Source organism: Trichoderma aggressivum, assembly GCF_033847375.1.
Source record: "Trichoderma aggressivum f. europaeum strain CBS 100526 chromosome Unknown scaffold_085, whole genome shotgun sequence".
NCBI lineage: Eukaryota > Fungi > Ascomycota > Sordariomycetes > Hypocreales > Hypocreaceae > Trichoderma > Trichoderma aggressivum.
Window position 1 is genome coordinate 9,517 of NW_026946451.1, and position 22,346 is coordinate 31,862.

General features: G+C 50.5%; 7 protein-coding genes across 7 annotated transcripts; 3 read left to right on the forward strand and 4 right to left on the reverse strand.

The window, feature by feature from the left end:
* Positions 1-687: 687 nt before the first annotated feature.
* Positions 688-1,687, reverse strand: Triagg1_10765 (uncharacterized protein; the record flags this gene model as incomplete). The annotated part of the gene is made up of 6 exons (XM_062894872.1): positions 688-1,006; positions 1,066-1,333; positions 1,378-1,412; positions 1,469-1,483; positions 1,536-1,581; positions 1,654-1,687. 6 exons carry the CDS (start codon positions 1,685-1,687, stop codon positions 688-690), a joined length of 717 nt encoding a protein of 238 aa, XP_062750263.1.
* A 554-nt stretch (positions 1,688-2,241) lies between these two features.
* Triagg1_10766 (uncharacterized protein) lies at positions 2,242-2,950 on the reverse strand (the record flags this gene model as incomplete). The annotated part of the gene is made up of 2 exons (XM_062894873.1): positions 2,242-2,629; positions 2,733-2,950. The coding sequence occupies 2 exons, from the start codon at positions 2,948-2,950 to the stop codon at positions 2,242-2,244; spliced, it is 606 nt and encodes a 201-aa protein (XP_062750264.1).
* A 6,831-nt stretch (positions 2,951-9,781) lies between these two features.
* On the forward strand, positions 9,782-12,604 carry Triagg1_10767 (uncharacterized protein; the record flags this gene model as incomplete). The annotated part of the gene is made up of 1 exon (XM_062894875.1): positions 9,782-12,604. One exon carries the CDS (start codon positions 9,782-9,784, stop codon positions 12,602-12,604), a length of 2,823 nt encoding a protein of 940 aa, XP_062750265.1.
* Positions 12,605-14,149: 1,545 nt separating this feature from the next.
* Positions 14,150-15,621, forward strand: Triagg1_10768 (uncharacterized protein; the record flags this gene model as incomplete). The annotated part of the gene is made up of 3 exons (XM_062894876.1): positions 14,150-14,617; positions 14,671-14,814; positions 14,878-15,621. The coding sequence occupies 3 exons, from the start codon at positions 14,150-14,152 to the stop codon at positions 15,619-15,621; spliced, it is 1,356 nt and encodes a 451-aa protein (XP_062750266.1).
* An 87-nt stretch (positions 15,622-15,708) lies between these two features.
* On the reverse strand, positions 15,709-16,226 carry Triagg1_10769 (uncharacterized protein; the record flags this gene model as incomplete). The annotated part of the gene is made up of 2 exons (XM_062894877.1): positions 15,709-15,990; positions 16,074-16,226. The coding sequence occupies 2 exons, from the start codon at positions 16,224-16,226 to the stop codon at positions 15,709-15,711; spliced, it is 435 nt and encodes a 144-aa protein (XP_062750267.1).
* A 1,242-nt stretch (positions 16,227-17,468) lies between these two features.
* On the forward strand, positions 17,469-19,048 carry Triagg1_10770 (uncharacterized protein; the record flags this gene model as incomplete). The annotated part of the gene is made up of 6 exons (XM_062894878.1): positions 17,469-17,611; positions 17,838-17,968; positions 18,038-18,183; positions 18,230-18,354; positions 18,414-18,957; positions 19,019-19,048. The coding sequence occupies 6 exons, from the start codon at positions 17,469-17,471 to the stop codon at positions 19,046-19,048; spliced, it is 1,119 nt and encodes a 372-aa protein (XP_062750268.1).
* Positions 19,049-19,264: 216 nt separating this feature from the next.
* Triagg1_10771 (transcriptional regulator family: Fungal Specific TF) lies at positions 19,265-21,032 on the reverse strand (the record flags this gene model as incomplete). Its single annotated transcript, XM_062894879.1, has 2 exons — positions 19,265-20,882; positions 20,956-21,032. The coding sequence occupies 2 exons, from the start codon at positions 21,030-21,032 to the stop codon at positions 19,265-19,267; spliced, it is 1,695 nt and encodes a 564-aa protein (XP_062750269.1).
* Positions 21,033-22,346: the final 1,314 nt, after the last annotated feature.

A 22,346-nucleotide genomic window follows, 5' to 3' on the forward strand; every position in this document is an offset into this window, starting at 1 on the left:
AAGATGGAGCGTGCTCGTATGACCCTACAGCAAAGTCCTTGGATAGGTCAACAGGTCTAATCATATGAAACTTTGCCTGGATAAGCAGCCTTCTTCTGGCATACGTCACTTGTCAAGCGTCAACATCAACATCCCAACCTCACAGTTCCAAACTGTTTTTCCTCCCGCAACAAAAACTACCTACCAACGGCCCGTTGTCCCCAGTCCGTGTCTAGCTTTTTTTGCGTCATATACATCCATACAAATCAATAATCCTGCAATGCAAACACATCACCCAGCGTCAAACTCCCAATGAGCCTCATCCCCTTCCTCTTGTGTCTCATCCTGCCTCGGGCCGCCTCCATCCCCACTCCCCGTAACCTTGTTTCAAACGTCACGCTCATGCACAAAACAAAACACCCCGACTCTGCAAAATAGCAATAGGTTGATTCAATCATCTTCTCATTTAGCCATTAGCATACCAGTGAGGCATTTCATGCCCTAGCCGCCTACATCGTTGACTAAACTCGACATCTAGCAAGGTAGTCTGCACTTAATTGGCCGTCTTTGTTTCGTTTCTATTAAGCCAAGTCCCAGTCTGGCTTGTCGAATGTTGACACATGCGGGGGTGCTTCACCTAAGCTGTCATGCAAAGAGCTCATGGATTGTGAACCCACGGCTACAACTTGTCCCGTCATCGCCCATCCTCTACTGTTGTCGCACCTTGTAGTCTGTATCCGGTAGGTACAGGTGTCGGTCGGCTCCCTTCTTGGTCAACACCACCATGCGAATGACACCGCCAGAGCTTCCGTCCCATTTGATAGCCTCTCTTAGCGCTCCCTTGACAAACGAGACTGCCTCTTCCTCCTCCATGCCCTCCTTCCAGTTGGCATCACAGTATCCGTAGATGTATGTCGATCCTGAACCGCCGATTGCGTACGCCTGCTTGTGCAATGAGCCTCCCAGGGGAATAGAGTACACCTGGCCGCCGAATCTCTCGTCCCAGCCCGCGATAATCAGACCGGCTCTACACCGCGTTAGTGTCTGTAACAGATATGAGTCGAGGAAAATGGACATGTCACTAACGATAGCTGGTCTTTGTTGGCGTAGCAAATCTCCTGGAAAATGGATGCCGCTGTCTGTGTCATCGGAGGCCGGCCGCTGGTCATGGAGAAGAGACCCAGCTGGTACTGTACAATGTCGGCAACGGCCTGTGTGTCGGCGGCCGAACCGGATCGGCAGCACCAGATGGTGTCGTGTACTCGGGTCAGCTTGTCTGTCACTCGGTTGGCAATGTAGGCACCGGTCGTTGTTCTCGAATCAGCTCCTGCAGGCCCGTGGTCAGCGCTTTCTCCTGGTGGTAGTCGTGACAGTGCATCTCTACCGATGCCCACGTACCCAGGATAACTCCATCCTTGAATGTCACAGCCATACTATCATGTCGTCAGGTCAATTCAACGGGTCGCTTCGGCGGGGTCATGGAGCATACATGGAAGTACCCAAGCTGGCATCAGTCAGTAAAAGCAATCTGGACGGTACGGAAAGCATCGACTCACTTGACTTCACCCTTCTTCAACCGGTCCATATCGACATGAATGCCATCTAATTGTCCATCAAGCTTCAAGTCAGCGAGGGGTCATCGGCAGAATGCCGGACAGGGTTACGCAGTCGTACCTTCGTTCAGCACACCAGCACGGCCAAACTCCATGATTGCAGATGAATTGCAGTGTATGGTCGTAGAAGCAGCGGTAATCCGTAAGCGGTGCAAAAACAAGAGTCGTGTGCTGTTGATTCGTCGTCGTTCGGAGGTTGTCTGGGAAGGCTGGAGCTCAACCAGCAATTCCGCCACATCAAAGCTCAGGCAGCTCTGAGAACGCGCAGCCGCGCCGTCGCCCCACAATTTGTGTTAGCACATGATTTTGCACGTGACATTGAATTTGGGTACAATGACATCCATCAAGCACGAAACACTAACAATTCAAGAATGATCAAGTTGAAGAGATGGGTTGCGCAATATAGTGGTTTTCTCTTGAAATCGGCATCGGTGAGCATTTATCATGTTTCGTTGAAGCTGGGGGCGGGGCGGTGTTACTGCAGCTGTCTTATATGCCCCATTAAGATGATGCCTTGTTCATTTGATCGTTACCAAGTACCCAGCCGCAATATAGACGGCAGTGTTGCTTTGTTTTATTTGATATAAGATCCATTATAAATAGTTTGCTACATCTACCTCTAGATAGTCTTTATTACAATTAATTCCGTCTATTCTTTAACCAGTTCCGTGCCAACCTTAGCTTCCTCCTTCTTCCCCCCCTCCTTGCCCTCTCCCTTCTTCTTATCTTCATCTCCGCAGCCGCAGTCGTAAAAGTCGCCAATGTCGTTGCAGTCGAATATCGGCTTCTTCAACCTCTCGTTGACCTGGTTGTGCACAAAGCACAGCCATCCGGCCGCCGCATTCCGGCTGCTCGTCTGGGGAGGGTATTTCGCCAGCAAGCCCCGGAAGTGCCTCGCGCAGTCGCCGCAGGGGTATAGGCGGCTGAAGAGGTAGACGAACGTCTCGAGGGTCTTGCGCTCTTCAGGCGAGGGCTCCTCGGGGAATCTGGCGACCATTGTGTGCATGAACTTCCATGTTGCACGACCCAGCTCGGCCCTATTCGTTGCAAGCGTGTTAGAAGACGAGTGGTCCTTGTATGGCGAGGGAACAGCAGCAGCAGATGTCAGCTGTATACATGTATGAATATGTAGAGACGTACTTGAGTGTTGCATTCTCCAGCTTGGGGGCTATAGACTCTCCGTCGAGCAGACTAGCTGGCATGCCACCCAGGTCCACTTTGAATTCCGACTTGGGCTCTGCCGCAGGCTCATAGTCATGGATTCGGTCCACATCGTGGCTGGACAGGAAATACGAGAAGCTGAGGAACAGGACGACGACCAACAGGATGGACGCTGTGAGATGCTGCCGGCGCGCCATGGTGGAATGTCAGGTCAGGGAGAAGCCGCCCCCTTTGGTGAGTGGTTGCCGCTTCATGAGATTGGGTTGCAACTCCAGACACGGTTTTGAATGTCGCATGATGGGCTCGCGCCACGCCGCGGTCGGGGCGCCACAAGGGAGGTTGATGGGGCCACGTTTTTTTGGGTGTAGTGGGGTCTTTGGTGCGCCACGATGAGAGGGCAACGTTTTGAGATCGATCTGTGGCTGAGATGAGATGTGCCACCGAGCTACCCTACAGCGGGATCTTGAGATGCGATTTGTGCTTTTTTGCCCTACGTGTATCCAAACGAATGAGTTGGAAGGTTTTTGACCATTCTGTTTGAATGAGTATCTAAACAATTCCTAAGAAGACATGATATGATAGAGTGCATATCTTTTACAGGCAACCAGTTATCAGAATAACGACGACATGGCCATGGGGCTTACTCGTCAGTTCACTACCGCTCTTAATGAGAAGGCGAATCTACTACGGACTAAACATCTTCACTCAATATACCTATATATAAATCGCATATCTTCATCTCCACAATCAATCAATTAGTGTCCCTACGCTGCTAGAGTTGCCTCTGCCACAGAATATGCCCATCACAAACGCAAGAGTATAAAGCTATTGGCTCAAGGCCGTACTTCTTCATAACTGTGATACCCCATTAAGAATCATTGGTCTGAATACAGTAACTGCAGCATCTTTACAAGCCACATCGACATATTTGTATTTAAAAAAGTATTATGATTTCGTACCATACTTACCAAGTGGGCATATGGCGCAGCGAAGTGAATATGCTCACGGTAATCCGAATTTAGTACGCGAAAGCAGCTATACACACCTGATATGATAAACTTGGGAGATGGTCATCTGGCATCTCGCATCCCAAATTTGGTACCTAGGTAGTAGATAATGCAAGAAAAGTAGAAGGAAGTAGCAATGTTGGGAGAGGGCAACGAGAGAAACAGGTACTCGAAGAACCAGGTATCTTGTATTAGATGAATGGTATTTTGTGGCTACTGCACTTAAACTTCATGCAGCTCCGAGGAAGTTGAATAGCCAACAATTTGTATAGACTTACCACCATAAACAGAATTACGCGCTGGGATGACACTCTCATTGTTGACCACGTATCACTTCCCTGAACTATACGACTGACAAGTGTCTGACGACCAAACTTGGGTTACTGGTAGACAGACTCTAAATTCAGCGACAAGTAGTTCCCATCATGATAACATATAGATTCGCGGCTAGTAGTTCGATTCTACAACGATTGAAGGAGCCTGAAACAAAACAAGAGGCCGCCATACTTGTCATTATTGCTCAAACTGCCACATCATTGGCCGCGTATAGGACTAGAAAGGGGGCATATCAGATGTTTATGTCATGATTACAGTGAGAGGGACGGGAAACACAACAAGCGTGTAGTCAGCAATACACGGAAACCTGCCAATATCCAGGTATTGCACAGCCTTCCTCTCGGCATGCATTCTGCTCGACATTCCATCTCGCGATTTGTTGGGCAAGATGGCAAACACAGACAGTAAACATAACAGTAGTTTCTACGCATACAAGGTGAAATATATAGTATAGACCGTTACATATTCTACAAATGACGTCAATCTAGGACGCGACTCAGACCACTGGAAGGTGGATGAGAGAAACATTGGGGAGGCATCGAGTCTTCAAGCCACTCAATCCTGACCACATCAACAAGCCAGACTGAGACTAAGTCGCCGTTTCGCAATAGCACTCACTGTTTAGAAATGAACTAATCAATCTTTGTAGTCCCTGTGATATACTACTCGTATTTCCTCCTCATTTTGTACCCGAAGTTGTGTTAGAACATGCTTCTAGTCTCAAAAGGACATTTCCCCTGCGTCCCTGTGCACTTGAACGGTAGTGATTCATCGCCGGTTCGCGCTGCTGCGCACCAGTGAAGGATCTGCCAAGACTTTACTCTAAAGCTAGGCGGTGATGGTCAATCTGCGTTAGCATGGCTCGTATCCTTCGTAGTAGTCTTGTGATATCATGTGATTTACTACTAATGCCTCCTATTTTTCTAGCTGCTACTATCACCTACACCGAAGGTGCGTCGTGGAATAACTCCAAAATAGGTGCAAGTACATGACAAACGAAGATGCTGTGACGGCATATACGGAGCATTACGGTTCGGGATGCGGATGACGGCAAGTGACGACGCCGAGCTGACAAGGCTGAGGCTCTTTCGCCCTCTGACAGTTGAGCTCAAGGGCATACAGCTCCCCAGCCTTGCACGGTCGAGGTCGAAACGCAATGAGCGTTCCCTTTGAGAACACGTCGACTGGCACTAGTATTCGTTACGGATGGAGCTACTACAAGTACAGCTTGTCCGGCATGTGGGAGCGTGTTCCTCGTATTTGCATTACGGTCGATTACGGCAGACTAGAGTAGCATCGCATGCCTGGAAAAAAAAGGAGGCCAATCCATGTCTCGGTTTGAGGAGAGGCTTCAGCCTCGATGAAACAAAAACATTGGGCACCCACCGTCGATGGTCTGAGACTACGGATTCTTCAGCGCAGCGGGATGATCATTCAAACAAGAAGAAACCAAGAAACGAAAAAAAAAAGGGCTTGTTACAGACTGAGTCGGCACGCATTCCAGCAGAGTACAAGTACAAGCGCGATGTACCGTTGAAATGAGCGTCTGCGGTGTCGACGGTGCGCGTGTACTCGTACCAATAGCGGCAGCTTGGCAGCGCCCCGTAATCTCACGCCTTTGCCGCGAGGCAAAAAAAGATTTGATTGAAACTTGAAGCTCCGTACGGAGGCGGTGGGCTGCATACGTTACGGTACGGCCATTGCCGTTTCTGAGCGCTTTGACGACCAGAGGGCCAACAACAGGGCCGCACGTGCATTCGACATGCATTTCTGGGACGGGTCGAGAGTGTGTGAGTGAGCCTGCAGCAGTGCGATATACTACTAGTAGGTAAGTAATATCGAGCGAATGGATGCATATGCCTACTGTACTATGCGCCAATCTCATTAAACACCAAGCAACGAGTAATAAACCGCAGCAGCGCGTTCGTTACACTGCTGCCATTGGGGGCCGTTATTGGGCCAAGCAAGTCGTTTAGTTACATAAGCCATCCAAGCCATCTAAATGAGCTGATTTTGCTGTGCATGTCTTTTGATTATCCGCTGGTCTGGAAGGTGCCGGATGATCTGATTTGCATGAATTATCTGCTTTTAGCGGCTCGCTTCCTTGGAAATGACTACTACATACTATATCTGATAGAAGTAATTGATCTACGCTCCTGGGAAAAGGTGTAGCGAGTACCTGTAACAGCTCCATGCCGGACACCCATCATCATGTAGAGCATACCTGCACTAGGCATGTGAGTGCCACAAGTACAGCAAGGACACAGGCAGGATTCCATCGCAGCATCTGAATCATTGTCGATGGCGCGCGTCGAGCCTCGTTTGCTCTCATGGGAAATCTTTAGCGCCAGGAACTATTGAGCCGTCGACGCTAAGCCCGGTGACAGCTAATGGCTTGCAGGAAAAGACGCGATTTCATGCCAGCGGCGAGCCTGAAGCAGCCGCGGTGGGAGTGTACAGTACGCAACACCTGAACGGAAAACGATAAACCACCTGCAGAAAAGAAAAGAAAAGAAAAAAAGACTGAAGAAACGGGATAGAAAAAAGTGGTGCGTGCTGAAGAGGATATCGTGGGCCATGACTGGAGTAGGACCGCGAAAAAACAAGTACCTCGCCACGCAATTTACAGCGCAAGAGTACTTTGCCCGCTGCCCCCCTGGTCGTTAATATTAAAGGCACGACGCCAATCCTGCCCCGAGACGAGCTAGGGCTCCTAGCGCCCTTGCCATTGGTCCAGGAACCCTTCCGGGCGCCAGGGGTTCGCGCGGGTGCTCGTTCAGGGTGCGAAGGTATCTGGCAAGTCACTTGTACAGTAAGTTGTCGCACATCACCGAGCTGGCCCCCCCCCTGTTCGTGGGAATCAAGGCAGCGAAACAAAAACTTGGACGGGCAGCTCCAGGAACGCTTTTCTCTCCACCGCCAGACGGGTGCCGGAATCCACGGCGAGAGCGAGGCATTTTCGAAATGCTACTGTACGATGATCAATGCTGTTCTGTTCTGTTCTGTTCTCTACCGTACATGAACAAGCTTCCGTGGAATCAGGCGACAACCCGTGCTGTGCGGGATGCATTAGCTGAGATGCCGTGAGCTCTTACTGCTTACAGGTGCTTTAACTTGCCTGTGGCGGCATGCGGATTTATCGAACCAGTGCGTAATACGAAGCTCACGCGGTCGACTACGATTGGGCACTGAGTGAAATTGCACCCAAGGAATCCTCATGCGCGTTGTTGGGCTGTCGTTGTCAGTACGAGCCCATGCAGGCATGAGTCTACTGAAATGATGTCGGGTGTAAACAACCAACGTGAATGAATGCACGCCACCGGCGCTGAATCGCAAAACCTCTGGCGTCGTTGCACGGCATGCCTCCGCCACCTTCGGCAATGAGCTCGACCAGCTTTTGCTTTCACGGCAATCTGAGCCATGGCGATGGATCGACAGGTGCAGAAGGACAAAGAAGAGAGTCCAGTCCAGGGCGAGGTTGGATTGGAAGAAACGGGCGGTAGGTACTTGCGAGGTACCCGCCGCCCGTTTTCGCCGCCGCACCAAGCATCTAAAAAAAAATCACCCGTAGCGTGGGCCGGTGGGGCGCTGGCCAATGGAGCGGAAGGTCACTGGTTTTACCCCTGGCCCGCCCGAAGTTGAACGTGTGTCGGGACGTGTTGGGGCGGTACCTGACGGGTGTTTAAGGTCGGTGGAGGGCGGCTGTGGGTGCACCGCCAAGCTTGACAAAACTCGTAACGCCGGACAGGTACCGCGCTATTGTTCGGGATTCTGGCCGTCCACACCGGTGCGACGACGAGCTGGTACCAGGCCCGTTTTGGCGGGTGCAATTTCCAACCGTGGCAGTGCTTTCTTGGAGGCTCGCACGCATGAATGAAGAAGAAAGTTTCTTTGACGCTCGCTTGGGAACAAGGGAATCCTTGGGAAAGCCTGGAGTCTCGGCTACGAGTGCGCTTGCAGAAGGGCCAACGTACTGTACAGGTATCAACCCGGTACGGTACAGTACCTACCTAGTAGCTTTCGGGGTTCTGGGTTCTGGGTTCTGGGCTCTTGATTCTGGGATCCATCGCGAATGTAATGCAAGTACCTGCAGAGCGTCAGAGACCTTCGGCTGCCGCTGACGGTACCTGCCTTGCCGCCCGTTCGCGCATGTTGGCGCCCTGTACCGCCATCCCTGGGGACGCATATCGTGGAGGTACTGGGCCAAGCATCGCGACGTTGGCTCGCGCTTTCGTGCCCTCCATTCCATTCCAGTCCACACAAAGCCGCCCAGGGCCAACCCCAGCCCGTTGTGTGACATCGGGGGGGGGGCCTGTGCGAAGCGTCCACCACTGTACTCATTCTTGCTGGAGGTGACGAATACTGTACGGTATGGTACGATACGGAGTACGAGTACCTGCAGCAGTACCACCAGTACTGTCCAGCTTCTCCCGACGCCTGGCCTTGAAACTCTGTGGGGAGCAGTTTGCAGGTACCTGCACGTCCCCTGTCAGCCCAGCACCCCCCCGGTACCTGTACATGCCTCCTCCTGCCATCCCCCGTACCTCCACACCGCAGCCGCTGCCAAACGGTACCTGCCCGCCACGGCCCCGGCGGTATTCGCGACCGTCGGTCCTACTGCCACGGGCGCTAGAGCACACACAATCTCTGTCCTGTCCTCGTCTCTCCTCTTTCTCGTTTCCCTTCCCCTGCCAGATGCCACACCCCCTTGGGGCCCTGTTTGTGTCTCCCATCCACTGGACTGGACTTGTCTCTCGTTTCCTTCTGGGCCATCTTCACGGCTGCGTCTTATTTCCTCTCCTCTCCTCCTCCTCCCTCCGCCCTTCCCATCCTCCCCCCTCCCAATCCATCGCCATCCCGCTCATTCGACCTCTCGGCGACGGTTCCCCCTTCGGCTCTCGACCCAGCGCCGCCCGCGCGTCAACGCCCTCTGTCGAGATTCGGTTTTTCATGACTGAATGACCTTTGGGGCTTCGGGAGCTTCTCGTGACTCTACGAGTACACCTTCGTTCGACTAACTCCAGCGGGACCATCACGCCGTTTCGCTTCGCTTCCCCGGTGACGGACGCCATACGACGATTGATTCAACACCCAGACGCTCCTTTATTGCTTTTTTTTCGTCGCACATACGCACCGGTATACAAAGATAAAATGTGAGTAGTCATCAAGATGCGCCGGGTGGTTGGACCAGAAGGGGCTTTGTTGGGCGAGGACAATAAGAGCGAGGAAATGAGGGGCTGTCAATGGGCATGTGGTTGCGCACGCATACGAGGGTGTCGTCTGGCCGGCAGTTGATGATATTCTTCACTGCCATTTATGGGATTGCTTTATTGAAAAGAGGAGGGAAAAAATGAAAGCGAAGATGAAATCGACAATGGCCTGGGGGATGACGCAAACCTCAGATGGGAAATTTATTGGTGTACGAGAGTATTCGAGAGTCTCTGCTAACATGGCCTTCTAGACCAACACGCTCTTTGACACTTGTCAAGTACATTCGTTGAAAACTGTTTCTGACAGTGAGGCACCCTGTCCAGCTTTACAGCTCCTGTTCTTCTGTTCAATTACGCATTGCTGACTGGAGGAGCAGTATATTTACCTCAAAATACAAAACTCCACACTCCTTCATCTCAGGGATATATACACTCATTACTCTAAAAAAACACTACCGGGAAACGATTCGCAACCATGCAGACCAAATCGCTGTTTCTGCTGGCCACCCTGGCCATGTCGGTGGCGGCAAAGGCTGATCGCCCTCGCATCTACTACCCCCACAAGATCAAGCGCGACTTTGGTGGTTCCAACTCAACGACGTCGTCGGACGTTGATGACATTCCTGGCCGCTTTGGGCATCATCACCATCGCACCACCACCAGCTCTACCACCAGCAGCACTTCTACCGATGTGACTTTCACCGGTAGCTCTGCCACCGACGTCTCTTCCACCAGCAGCTCGTCGAGCAGTGTATCGTCGAGCAGCTCCTCCGAGAGCTCCTCTTCGATCTCGGGCAGTGTGACGACCATTGTTACGAGGAAAACAGTCATAGTCACGCCTACTCCCGATGGCACTAGCAGCAGCTCGCCTACTCCTTTCGAGCCTTCTAGAACCGGCACCCAGTCCGACGCGGCACCCTCGGGAACCTCCAGCCAGGCTTCTTCTCAGTCGTCGTCTGCCCCGACTTCCGCTCCTGCTGGCACTGGCAGCTCATCTTCTCAGGGTTCTTCCACCTCTGCTCCTGCCGGAACCAGCTCTTCTGCGCCATCGTCCTCCTCGACTAGCAGCGATGGGGGCCTGGGTCTCAGCATTGGCCTCAGCCTTCCCCTGGGAGGCAAAACCTCCAGTTCTACGACTTCTTCTGCCGCCACCTCTGCCGAGACGACACCTCCTCAGACGACCTCCTCTGATGGCAGCGCCCAGTCCTCTTCCCGTGCCACGTCTAGCAAGGCCAGCGAGACTGGAATTGTGATTGATCCCACTGGCGTCCGCTTCCCCTCGACTACCGCTCCGGCTGAAACTGGGTCTTCCAGTGTTCCCCCCTCCACCAGCAGCGGTGTTCCCGATAGCAGCTCTTCAGGCAACTCCACCATCGAGAATGTCAGCTCCACCTCTGCGAAGCCATCTTCCACTGGTGGTGGTCTTTTGGATCCCATCAAGTCCATATTGGATCCAACAAAGACCTCTGCCACCTCCGCCGCCGAGACGACGGGGCCTGCTTCTGAGACCTCTTCCGGCCTGCCAGTCCAGTCATCTCTCCCTGGCACCGGATCTTCCACGTCTGCCGAGAAGACCACCTCTTCGGATGGCGGCATTCTTCCTAGCTTGTCCCTGCCCTTGACGCTGCCGCCGGTGATTCCCACCGGAACCTCATCGTCTGCTGTCTCCAGCTCTGCTCCGGCGACATCCCAGGATGGAGCCAACACGACTTCCGCCTCCGCAGCGCCCACGACTACTCCTGGTCTCAGCATCCCGCTCTCGATCTCGCTCCCCACCATCCCGGTCTCCATTACTGACTCGGCCACCTCCGCCACGAGCTCTGACGTTACTGTCATCAACGGCACCAGCACTGAGCCTCCCGTTACTGGTTCTGCGACCGTTACTGGCCCTCCCGGAACCACCTCGAGCGCTCCCACCGGCTCAGTGACAGGTCCCCCCGTCAACAACAGCACCAGCACCGAGCCAACTGGCCCGATTACTTCTTCTTCGCCTACCGCCTCAGTTACTGGCTCAGCTACTGGTTCAGTCACTGGCCCGGCCACTGCCACGGGTACTGCCTCGGGTACTGCTTCAGGTACTGCTTCAGGTACTGCCTCAGGTACTGCCTCCTCTTCCGCTATCGAGACCGGTTCGGGTGGTAATACCACGGAGACCTCTTCTCCCGCGACTCAATCGTCGACCCCGACATCAGGTGTCGGTGCTACTGCGACCGGCGGTTCGTCATCCACGCTGGTGACTGTCTCGAAGTCTTCCACCCCGGTTGTCACTAGCCTTGCAGTCCCGACGTCGAGCGCTGAACCCATCACGAGCATTCGACCCACTGCCACCTTGACCAACACCGCCGACTGGCTGCCGACGACCATTGTCATTGAGCCTACCACCATGGTCTTCACCCCGGTGACTTCCTCCGCGACTGTCTCCGCCTCGACAGCACTGCCAACTGATGTTCCCAAGATCATCTACCCCGATGATCCCAACACCCCCGCTGCTGAAGGCACTGTCCCGATCCAGGTTGGATTCCTCTATCCTCTTAACTACCTGTTCGTTGCCGGCAACACCGTTGCTGCCGCTCAGATCTTCAAGTACCTTCCCCAAGCTCTCGCCAACGCCGCTGGCATCGACGTGGAGAAGGTTCAGGTTGCCAAGCTTGTTCCTTACGACACCCGTAATCAGTGGGGTTATATCACCACTCTTGCCAAGATCAACTACCCCCAGAACCTGATTGACAAGCTTCAGCTGGACATGTCGGTCGCCAACTCTGTCATCTACAACAACCCCGACCCCATTGTCCGCAACCTGACCGCCCTGATCAACCCCAAGATTAACATCTTTGGCCAGGTTACCGGCGGTGGCTCTACCGATGGCAGTGATGGCAGCGGCAGCGGCAGCGGTGGCAACAGTCCTGCCCCTGGCTCTAGCAACAACGACGCCTTTGGCACCAGCAGCACCGATAGCCAGAACTCTAAGCAAAAGGCCACCACCGCCGGTATTGCCGTCGGTGCCGTTGGCCTGGGTGCTCTGTATGGTGGTGCCATGTTCATCATTGCTCGTCGTTACAAGCGCAAGAAGCAGGCTCACCGCCGCAGCAGCTCCCTTGATGGCAGCCAGCGTTCGTCTGGCATGCAGTATGCTGGCAACGGAAGCCCTGCCCTCATGGGCGGTGCCCTGATGAGCCGCGACATGTCCAGCTATGGCGGAACCGGAGTTCGCAACAGCCACAACAGCGGAACGAGCTCTGCTCGAACTGCCAACATCTCCGCTCCCGTTGCGGCTGAGAACTCCCTTGGCTGGAATTGATGATCTACACGCTTTTATATCGGCCTTTTTTTTTTTCGCCTCAAATTTTATTTATTTTTTCCTTTTGGATATCCGTGCATCATATTTTTATTTTTCCTTACTTAAATTTCGATACCCTTGGGGGAGCTTTTTGCTCATGAGGATGTAGGACGATGTCTACGAATTTCTTGATGTCTTACCAAGTTTGACCTGGGTCTCTTTGAAAAAACACACTCCCGGTTTTGCTTGGGCCTGCTCCTTGTGGTAGTTTTAGTCCAGCGCGCAGTGGGAATTTTTATCCTTTGGACCGCTGACCACTCCTCCATTATTTTTTACCACTTACGCCGACCACCTGTTACAGGATGGCGCCGACCGTTGCTTTCTTCTTCTTTGGCTCCATCCTGGTGGATCTTGGCATTTGTTTTTAATATTCTTAGCCTTGTCCGGAGTTGGAATGAGAATAGATGGTCTTGTGACGATGCCTTCTAGGGCCAGCGTTGTCGTGCAACCTCTTGGAGTGAACTTTTTTTTTTTTTTTGCTTTGAGAAGGAAAAAAAAGAGGAAGAAAGAGAGAAAGAGGTGGGATGTAGAGGCGGCGTTCCTCGAAATCAAACATGTCAGATAGGAGTGTGAGAGGAAGAGTGAGGAGGAGAGAGTTGGGGAGGGTCAAGATAGCGGGTTTTTAAAACAAAACAATGTTTGAAAATTACATGGACTTGTTGTGTTGTGAATGGAGGGGTGTGTTATGTTTTTCACATAGACGACAATAAATCAATTAATTCACAGATGATGCCGGGAAATGGATTCGTGTGTCTTTTTTTTTTTGTGGTGTTTCGAGATGAACTGAAGGATGAAGATATGGTGGTGAGGGATGTCAAGGCCGGACTTTGGCGGCACAGAATTGATTAGTGAGAAGTGAGAAGCTGAACTTTTGGCTTCAAGTCCACACCGCTTATAAATCTGAGGTGGGCTTGCTTATTCCGCAGGGGAGGGAGTTTGCTCCGACTCACCGAGTGTCTTTGGGGGGCTTTCAAAACCAGCCAGATCCCCGTAGTTATAGCTTCAGTACTACGTGTACGGAGATCTGGCCGACTTTTGAGACTAGGGCTGTTTTATCCTTGAGGGCGATTGGCTTATTCGCTAGAGTTGGAGATTCAACCTACTTCGAAGTTGCTAATCTTTCTATTCATTCAACTTTTATCGCTTCATCACGACGACTTGAATGTGCTTTCTTTTGTGATTTACGTCCTCTGAGTTATATGTATAAGTGAAGTTGGCTTGGAAGTTTTGAGCTTCCTTTTTCTTTTATGCCAGTGCTGAACAATGAGTTCGCGACAGACAAGCACAGCGTGCGTCAACTGTAGGTCCCGGCGAATCAAAGTATGTCTGCTTCCTTTATACACCCCCCCTTTTGCTCATTAAGGCAGTGTATTTACGTGAGGCAGAGCGAAGACTAAGAAGAAGTGCGGACAGTGCAATGAAACTAAGCCGCGGTGTGCGCAGTGTGCGAGGGCTGGGTTGGTCTGCTGGGGATATAGAAACCAGACGGAACTGCGCATCGTCAACATGGCGGGGAAGCAAGATGGCAAGAAGAAGAAGAAGCAGAAGAAGCGAAGCAACCCGAGCGATTCTGATTCCACAGCCGACAAGGCCTCTTCCCCTTCATCATTACGTGTACCGAGATCAAGTCGTCGACAACAGCAAGGGGAGCTGCTCTCGCTTCCGCGCTTCAACTTTTCCATCCCTACAGAGTCGGTGGCGCAGGTCTTCTTCTTCCGCCACTACTCCATGACGGGCGCGAACAGGTTCTACGCGATGCAGAGCGCGACGTCGACGCCGACGGCCAAGATGCTCGGGATCTGGGCCGTGGGGCTGGCGGGTGTGGCGAATTCCGAGAGGGACCAGGGCGTGATGGCGCTGGCGAGGACAAAGTACGGTTTGACGCTACGTTCGATTCATGAAGCTATTCGGGAGCGGGGGGAGGTGACGACGGAGTGTACGGTTGGGGCGGTGGTGATGATGGCTATGTTTGAGGTGAGTCTTTCTGTTTTGCCTGATGGGATTGGAGATTGATGAGTTTTGATTAGATTATTGCATGTCGGGATAGTTTGTCGCTTGAGGCTTGGATTTGCCATATTCAGGCGGCGGCGACGTTGATACGGCATTGGAGTGAGGATGAGTGGAAGAAAACGATTGATGTGCGACCCTTTCTGCACTTGTTCTATTTGCTGGTAATGATGTCTCAACGAAAGGATATATGACGATCTTGGTCTAACTTGGGCTTTGCTGCATAGGCGATGAGTTGTCTTATTAGACGCGTACCTGTTCCTACTCACATCTGGGAGCTTTGTCGCTCTTCTCCCGCGTTGATATCAGACGGGGATTTGTTACCCGCTAGGCAGCTGTTCGGCATAATATGTAGGTTTACGGATATGTATTCATTGGAGAATACGGACCAGGTGACGAAAACCGCCGAGATGGTCTCAACAGCGATGAGCATTGAAGGGGAGCTGCTATCGTGGGAGTCAAATCTCCCGCATACATATAGATATACCGATCCTGACAAGGGCCACGGACATTCTCATCACGTTTACGCATGCTCCTTGCAAGCGTTCATCTGGAACCAATACCGCACATGTCGGGTCCTTGTCCATACCATGCTGTTACGATATCTCGATTCCCTCGCTTTACCTATCACGCAGGCACATCCCGTGCTGATGGCGGCTTATGCCTCGCAACGGGAAGCGTCGCGTAAGATTCTGGCGACAATGATGCTCGACATTCGCGGCAGCGCGTCGTATATCTTCGGGCTGTATGATACGACCAAGGCGAACAGTTCTTTGTCGCCTGAGCATTCGGGGGTGTTTGGGTTGCTGGGCGCGATACAGGTTTTGATAGGTGTGGTAGATATCAGCGGTGAGGATGCCGATTGGTTGAGTGAGATGCTTGAGGTTATGGGGAGTCGGTGGGGGATTGGGCAGGCTTTGGTGTTGGGAAGATGTCTTAGGACGAGGAGTCGAGTGGGTTTAGAATATTGAATGAATTACCGGTTGATATACTTGTATGATAGCGGCAGGCTTATAGTCAATTTATCAAAGACATATCTGTGTTATACATGATGCTCTCTACTGGGCAAAAGCAGACTTGCCATCAACAATGTTGACCACCTTTCTGTCCTGCACATACACCTCGACCCACCCAATCGTGACCTGCATCTTGGTACTATCAAACATGTACTGCTCGTCAGGCTGCATCTTGACAGGATACTCCGGATCCGAAGTAGCCTTCCACAGATCCTCGGGGTTGTGGACAAAGAACTCGACGTAGCCGTCAAACGGCGCGACAACAGCCCCCACTGTCTCTGCGAGGGCAGAGGCTAGGTTGCGTGTCTCGGGAGGCGTGTGGTACTACACGACAGTTAATACGTCTCACTTCAGCATGAATTACTGGGAATAATACGAGTACTTTGAGAGACATGGGGTTGAGTTACCTGTGTGTATCCCACGATTCCGTTGCGAGCGAGCCAGCTAGAGGCGATTGGTGCGTGGTGCTCGCTCCAGTGTTTTTGGAATTCCTCATCGCTGATGTTGGGGTTCTTGTACTGCATGAGCGTTAAGCGGAGGAGTCTTTGCTTGGTGGCCATTTCTTTTTTCGGGTGGATGAACTAGTATGATAGAGAGAATGAGGTTCTTTGAGTTTTAGGTATTGACTTTTTGAGTTGATGGACGACTACGTTGGACATGGCAGCATGGCTTTATACTTGATGGCACACTCAGGCAGACAGGAGAACAAGGCATACATTTCTAAAGGATTGCGAGCTTATCCACGACTTCAAAATGCGAGTTGGAGCTGATTTTCACACATCGTGGAGTTGTTGTTGCGCTACTCTGCGAGTTGTCTTCCGCTTTCAGCCATCTTTTCTGTAAACTATGGGGCTGCGAGGTTCTTTCGGCGGATCGCGTAAAGCAAGCAGCGCTAATAAACGATTGCGTTGCCGTTTTTGGAATCGGGATTTGTGAGCGTTAAAAGGCTTCTAAATCCCCGCCTCTATATGTAATACAAAGTGAGCTGTCCTTGGGGCACAGACAGGCAGTCGAGGTTGATATTAGCAGCCAGTTGGATTAGTAAATAGGCATTGGATCTTTTGTTAATAGCTAATTGGCAGCGAGGAGGCGTACCTTTGAACCAGACTGATTACATGTACCATGAAACACAGCACAAGAGACCTAGCGTTTCCAACTACGATAAAGACCAAGGCGCGAGAATAAGTCAGGGAACCATTTTATCTATACATGTAGTTGTTGAGGCCTCGTTCCTCCGGTAAGACAGCTTCTGAAAGCTCGTAGATCTGATCGAAAGCCACGCTAACCGCAGCTACGGGGTTATCCAATTCAGCGCCAACAGCGATACATCTAAAACATTGACAGAGAATTGAGTATCCTAACGAGAGAGTTTGCGTGTATAGCCTGGATAAGTATGGCAATATATATTTCTCAAAATCTGTAAAACGGAATCACGGAATTTTGGAGTTAGTATCTTTAAGTCCGCCCATGACCCAATTCCAGATGTGGTATCCGAAGCAGGATTCTATCGCACCTGATTGGTCGGGTCGGATCTTTCTCTTGTAGATTGGTGCCCTCTATCTCCGTTTCATCGACAACGCGAGGAAGAGGTTAATAATCGGCAGCTTTGATGTCATGGAAATGCCTAATAATGGATGGCAGACGAGCAGAATTAGCTAAAGTAGAGATGTACCGCATTTTCATAAATAACGCTTCCTTTCCTTCTCTGTGATCAATTCACTCGATCCAGCAGAGCTCTTACAACTGAATCACCATTAGGACACTCTTCTAGTCTTGCTCATCTTGAACCTGAACAATACAAAATGGCACCGAAAGTCAACCGAAATATCCTGGGGGCAGCCCCTACTCCAGTTAGCCCATTGAACAAATACCGTCTGCTATCTCCATCTGCTGCTGTGAGAGTCAGCCCACTTTGTCTTGGAGCGATGAGCTTTGGCTCGGGATGGTTTGTGTCGCGTACGCCGCTGATGATAGACATCCTCTGACCTTGGTGTTAGGAAAGGATATTTGGGAGACTGCGATCAAGAGGCCTCTGAAGAGATTCTTGACGTTTTTTATCAGCAGGCAAGTCATATGCGTCTAAGATATGATTGACATGAATTATTGACTAACGAAAGCTCTAACTAGGGAGGTTTGTTACATTTGCATAGATCAATGTTTTTCTTTCTTAGCGGATATACGTGGCTCACATCTTCATACTACCTAGGCAACTTCATTGATACGTCCAACAATTATCAACTGGGGGAGTCTGAAACGATTATTGGCGAATGGATGAAAAAGCGCGGGAACCGTGACGAGCTGGGTGCGATTCTCTCATGATTTTATATATACATTAAGTCGTTTTTATGCTAATGAATTTGCTTGGTTCAAGTGATTGCTACCAAATACACGACGAATTACGAAAACATTCCCACCTCGAAGAAAATAAAAGCCAACTATACCGGTAACGGCTCTAAAAGTCTCCATGTCTCTGTCGAAGCAAGCTTGAAGAAGCTGCAGACTGATTATATTGATCTTGTGAGCACCCTGTTATCCAGTCACTCGTTGATGCTGACTTCTTTAGCTTTATGTCCACTGGTGGGACTTTAGCACCTCAACTTCAGAGCTGATGCAATCCCTGAATAACCTCGTGGTTTCCGGAAAGGTCTTGTATCTAGGAATTAGTGACAGCCCGGCCTGGGTCGTGAGGTATGTTCATCAAGTACAACAGTGCAGATTTCTGGATCACTAACCGAGTACGTACACAGCAAAGCGAATGAGTATGCAAGAAACCACGGCCTTCGACAGTTTTCTGTATACCAGGGGCGTTGGTCCGCCGCCGCACGCGACTTTGAACAAGACATTATCCCCATGTGCAAGTCTGAAGGCATGGGTCTAGCTCCCTGGGGTGCTCTCGGAGCTGGTAGATTCAAGACCGAAGAGCAACGTAACGCCCCAGGCGGACGCAATGTGGCGGCAACCGAAGAGGAGATCAAGGTCAGCAAAGTGTTAGAAACTGTTGCCACTCGCAAAAACTCGATCATAACGAGCGTTGCGCTGGCATATGTGATGCAAAAAGCACCCTATGTTTTCCCCATCGTTGGAGGCCGCAAGGTAGAGCAGCTGAAGGAGAATATCGCAGCCTTGACGCTCAAGCTGACCGAGGAGGACATTGCGGAGATTGAAGCTGCAGTGCCATTTGCATTGAACTTTCCGTATGACCTTTTGTGGGGGGCAAAGGTCCCTGACAACGTACAGGATGTTAATCTTCTCGACAATGCTGGTAACTTTGAGTACGTGCCAGAGCAACAGGTACGTGATCGGCCATGAGCCTGGATACATATCCACGCTGGATTGTTATTAACTTGAATAGCCTATTTCGCCATCCTGGGATGAGGAATAGCTTACCTCTGGCTTGGAATCTGGAAGGAAATTGTGAATATTTCATCCTTTGGCCAATCCCACGAATATTGCAGCATAGAATTTGAGACAATTCCTGATTGTTAACTATATGTAATTCTCAATTCATCTATTTCAAATTTAGCTTCTTCAACTTCCAACATAACTATCGAAGACTCCAAGTCACCTTCTTCAGCTCCTTTCTAAACAATGTCTCCCCTCAATCCCCTCCATTCCACAATCTGGCAAAATATGCGGTAGCATCAGAGTCCCAAACGCGAGAACTAACGCTATCTTCCAATGCCACGTCAAACTCTTGATTGTCTGTGATCCACTCGCCCCTTCCCCGATATCGACTACAAAATAATATTGCTTTACCGCCGGCACGCTCAGGCAGAGAAATTTTAATATCGTTGAACCGTGATAAGGGAGGTACAACAGGCAGCTCACTCTGCCCTAGTTGATAGGTCGGCACAATATCAAGCTCCTTATAAATGCCCCCTTCTTCTCTAGCCATGAAGTATTTTGCCATGCGAGCCACAAGAGGGCCGCTCCAGGCCCCTTCTCGATGAGGAGCCGACATGAGAATTTCGATGGCCATCCGCCGCAAGTTGGGCTGACGACACTTGACAACTGTGTAATATAATGGTGGAATAAAACCCATATCTGCCGTGAAGCAAACCGCAGGCATTACATATCCGGTAAGCTTTTTGTATGCCACGTACGCGTTGTGCATGATGTCCCATAACTTGACTGCTTGCTTAAGAAGGGCCCCGAAATCTGGGTTATACGAATCAAAGATGGTCTCATCGGTGCCACGCAAAGATGTTGCGGCCATGATTGTGGCCATTGTATGATACAGACGCAGAAGAGGTGTACGATACATTTTCCGTGGGGTGAGATTCGCAAGTAATCCTCTCTGGCTGGAGTTGAAAGCCTGCAGCCACCGTATCAGGGCGACGTCGAGTTCCTCTTTCCATCGATATACCTGCTCTGAGGTTTGCCTTTGGTTGTGAAGGATATTTCTACCCTGCTGTGTTAGATTATAGACGCCGTTGATAAGAGAATCAAGATGTTTTCGAGCTTCGGTATGGTTCTCAAAATGTGATGGAATATTGTATTTTGGTCCGTCTGGCGCGCGTTCACTAACAAAGATGTGATGGGTTGACACTTGTCCGAAAAGCATTGCCTGGATGTTGAGTCGAGCAAACACTTCAACTAACGCGTCCTCGACAGAGTGAGGATGCGTCCGCAAAATAATAGGACCATCCAACGATGTGATGCCCTGACGTGTTTGGATTTCTCGAAGGAGTTGCATGCCATTGCTCAAGTGCGCATGCCCGGTTTTAAAGCCTCCTCTGAGCAACTCAAGACAGGCGAAGATCATACATGTTATCAGTGACACGCGGAGTGCGTCATTGTCCAGACGATTTAGATGTCGACGAAGATGGTGTATTGCCTGGTTGTACTCCACCAAAGAGATTGCCTCCTCGTTCTTATGTGCTGCACCAAGAGCAGTTGCCGCATGTAGAACGGCAGGATCTTCAACGAAAGCTTGAAACACCAGCGAATTCCAGAACCCGGATTCAAAGACCCCCGGCAATTTGTTGACGGTATACGTGCGAAAGTATTCAAACCCGATGCTGTAGAGTTTCCCAGGAACCTCGTGAACTTGAGAGAGCACAATGGTGTTTGAGAGCGTACTGGCTCGCCCGTCTTTGCGCTTGCCGGGGGCTTTGCTAATACTGTCCCAGATTCCGTAGCCGTCACACACGCGACCCGTTGAGACGCATCTTTCACATGAAGGCCTTGCCTCGTCACATTTGACTCGACGTTTTCTTTTTCGGTTCGTCAGCTGGACCAACTTGTGATTGAATAGCCGGAATATATCACGGTGGACGGACTGCGTACTTGCAAGTGAGACAGCCTGTTTTCACCTTGCGGCGGTTTTGGGGCTTATTAGTTCTCGGGACTTTGGGCGCTTCCATCACGTTCTTCAAACTGGTCCGACCGGGAGCTACAGTAGCAAAAGTCTATGGAATAATTGAAGGTAGGACAAACGAACAATAATGAGAAATAAATAAATGAATAAATAAATAGATAAAAAGGAGTACTCTCGGAGAGTGGCCAGTTGCTGAGACGCACGCCTCTGAGATGCCAAAGTAATGAGGTAACTGTTAAAGATTATCTACTGGTTGCCTCGGATCATTCGCCTCATGATTGGCTGGAACCGTATCAACCCAAAGATGCCCAGCACTAGGTAGTTCCTCTCCCACGCTCTTTCGGGTGACGGACGGAGTTACTGTACATAAAACCCGGTCGCCCATTAGTCCTGGATTTCACCTGGAACATATCACCAAGACATCTCTGAGATGAGCTAACAAAAAAGTCAATAATCATATATGCAGTTTTAGAACCTTGCGCCTCTCTATAATTATCGATATACTGCATAGAAAACTGACGTCGTGTGGCTGCAAATACGCTTGAAATAGACATGTGCGACTAAGGCGTAGCTGAGTGTCTTTTTACACTGCGAAAGGTGTTGTCGGATCTATATTCCAGTTACAGATCACGAAGAACAGAATCTGTACCTTTTAGCCACTTTATTCGACGATGCTATCTTCACATCAACGAGTGGTACTGGTAAAAGATCGTACGCTCAATATTTCTCTTCCGAAAACGATCAAAGCTGTAGAACGAGGAAATTAACCAGAGCGGACTTGCCATCTCCATTAAATAGAGGCATCATTTGTATTATCTCTTCGATTTCTTGATCATGGAAGCGTGGATTCTAGTAGACCTCTTCCTGCGGCGGTTAATCCCCATTTGTATTATCTCAAAGTAATATGCTGGCTAAAAAGCGACCTTATTTCACTCAGAGACGCCATATGGATACCACGTATAATAAAGGAGTAGAAATACTCGAGTAAAATATATTAGATTGAATCTTTGTGAGTTTGTGGGCCGCCACGCTGCGCATTGAAGGAGACGATGTTGGTGCACCAAGACGCAGACGAATTGCATATATGAGGGCTGGCCATTCAGTATCTCGTGTCCCAATTTTGACACGTAGTGAGGACATTAGATGCTACAAAACACACACAAGCGATATCATCAGAGGCACTTGAAGAACTAGGTGCCTTGTAGATAGAAGGCGCATCCTCTGCGATTGTTTACGACTCTCAAACTCCACGTTCTCACTTGGAGTGTTGGATAGCCACTCTCCATACCTATCCATCTATACATTTAATCTCATCAAACGATTATGTAACCGCAAGCTGCCAATTTAATCTACAATCAAC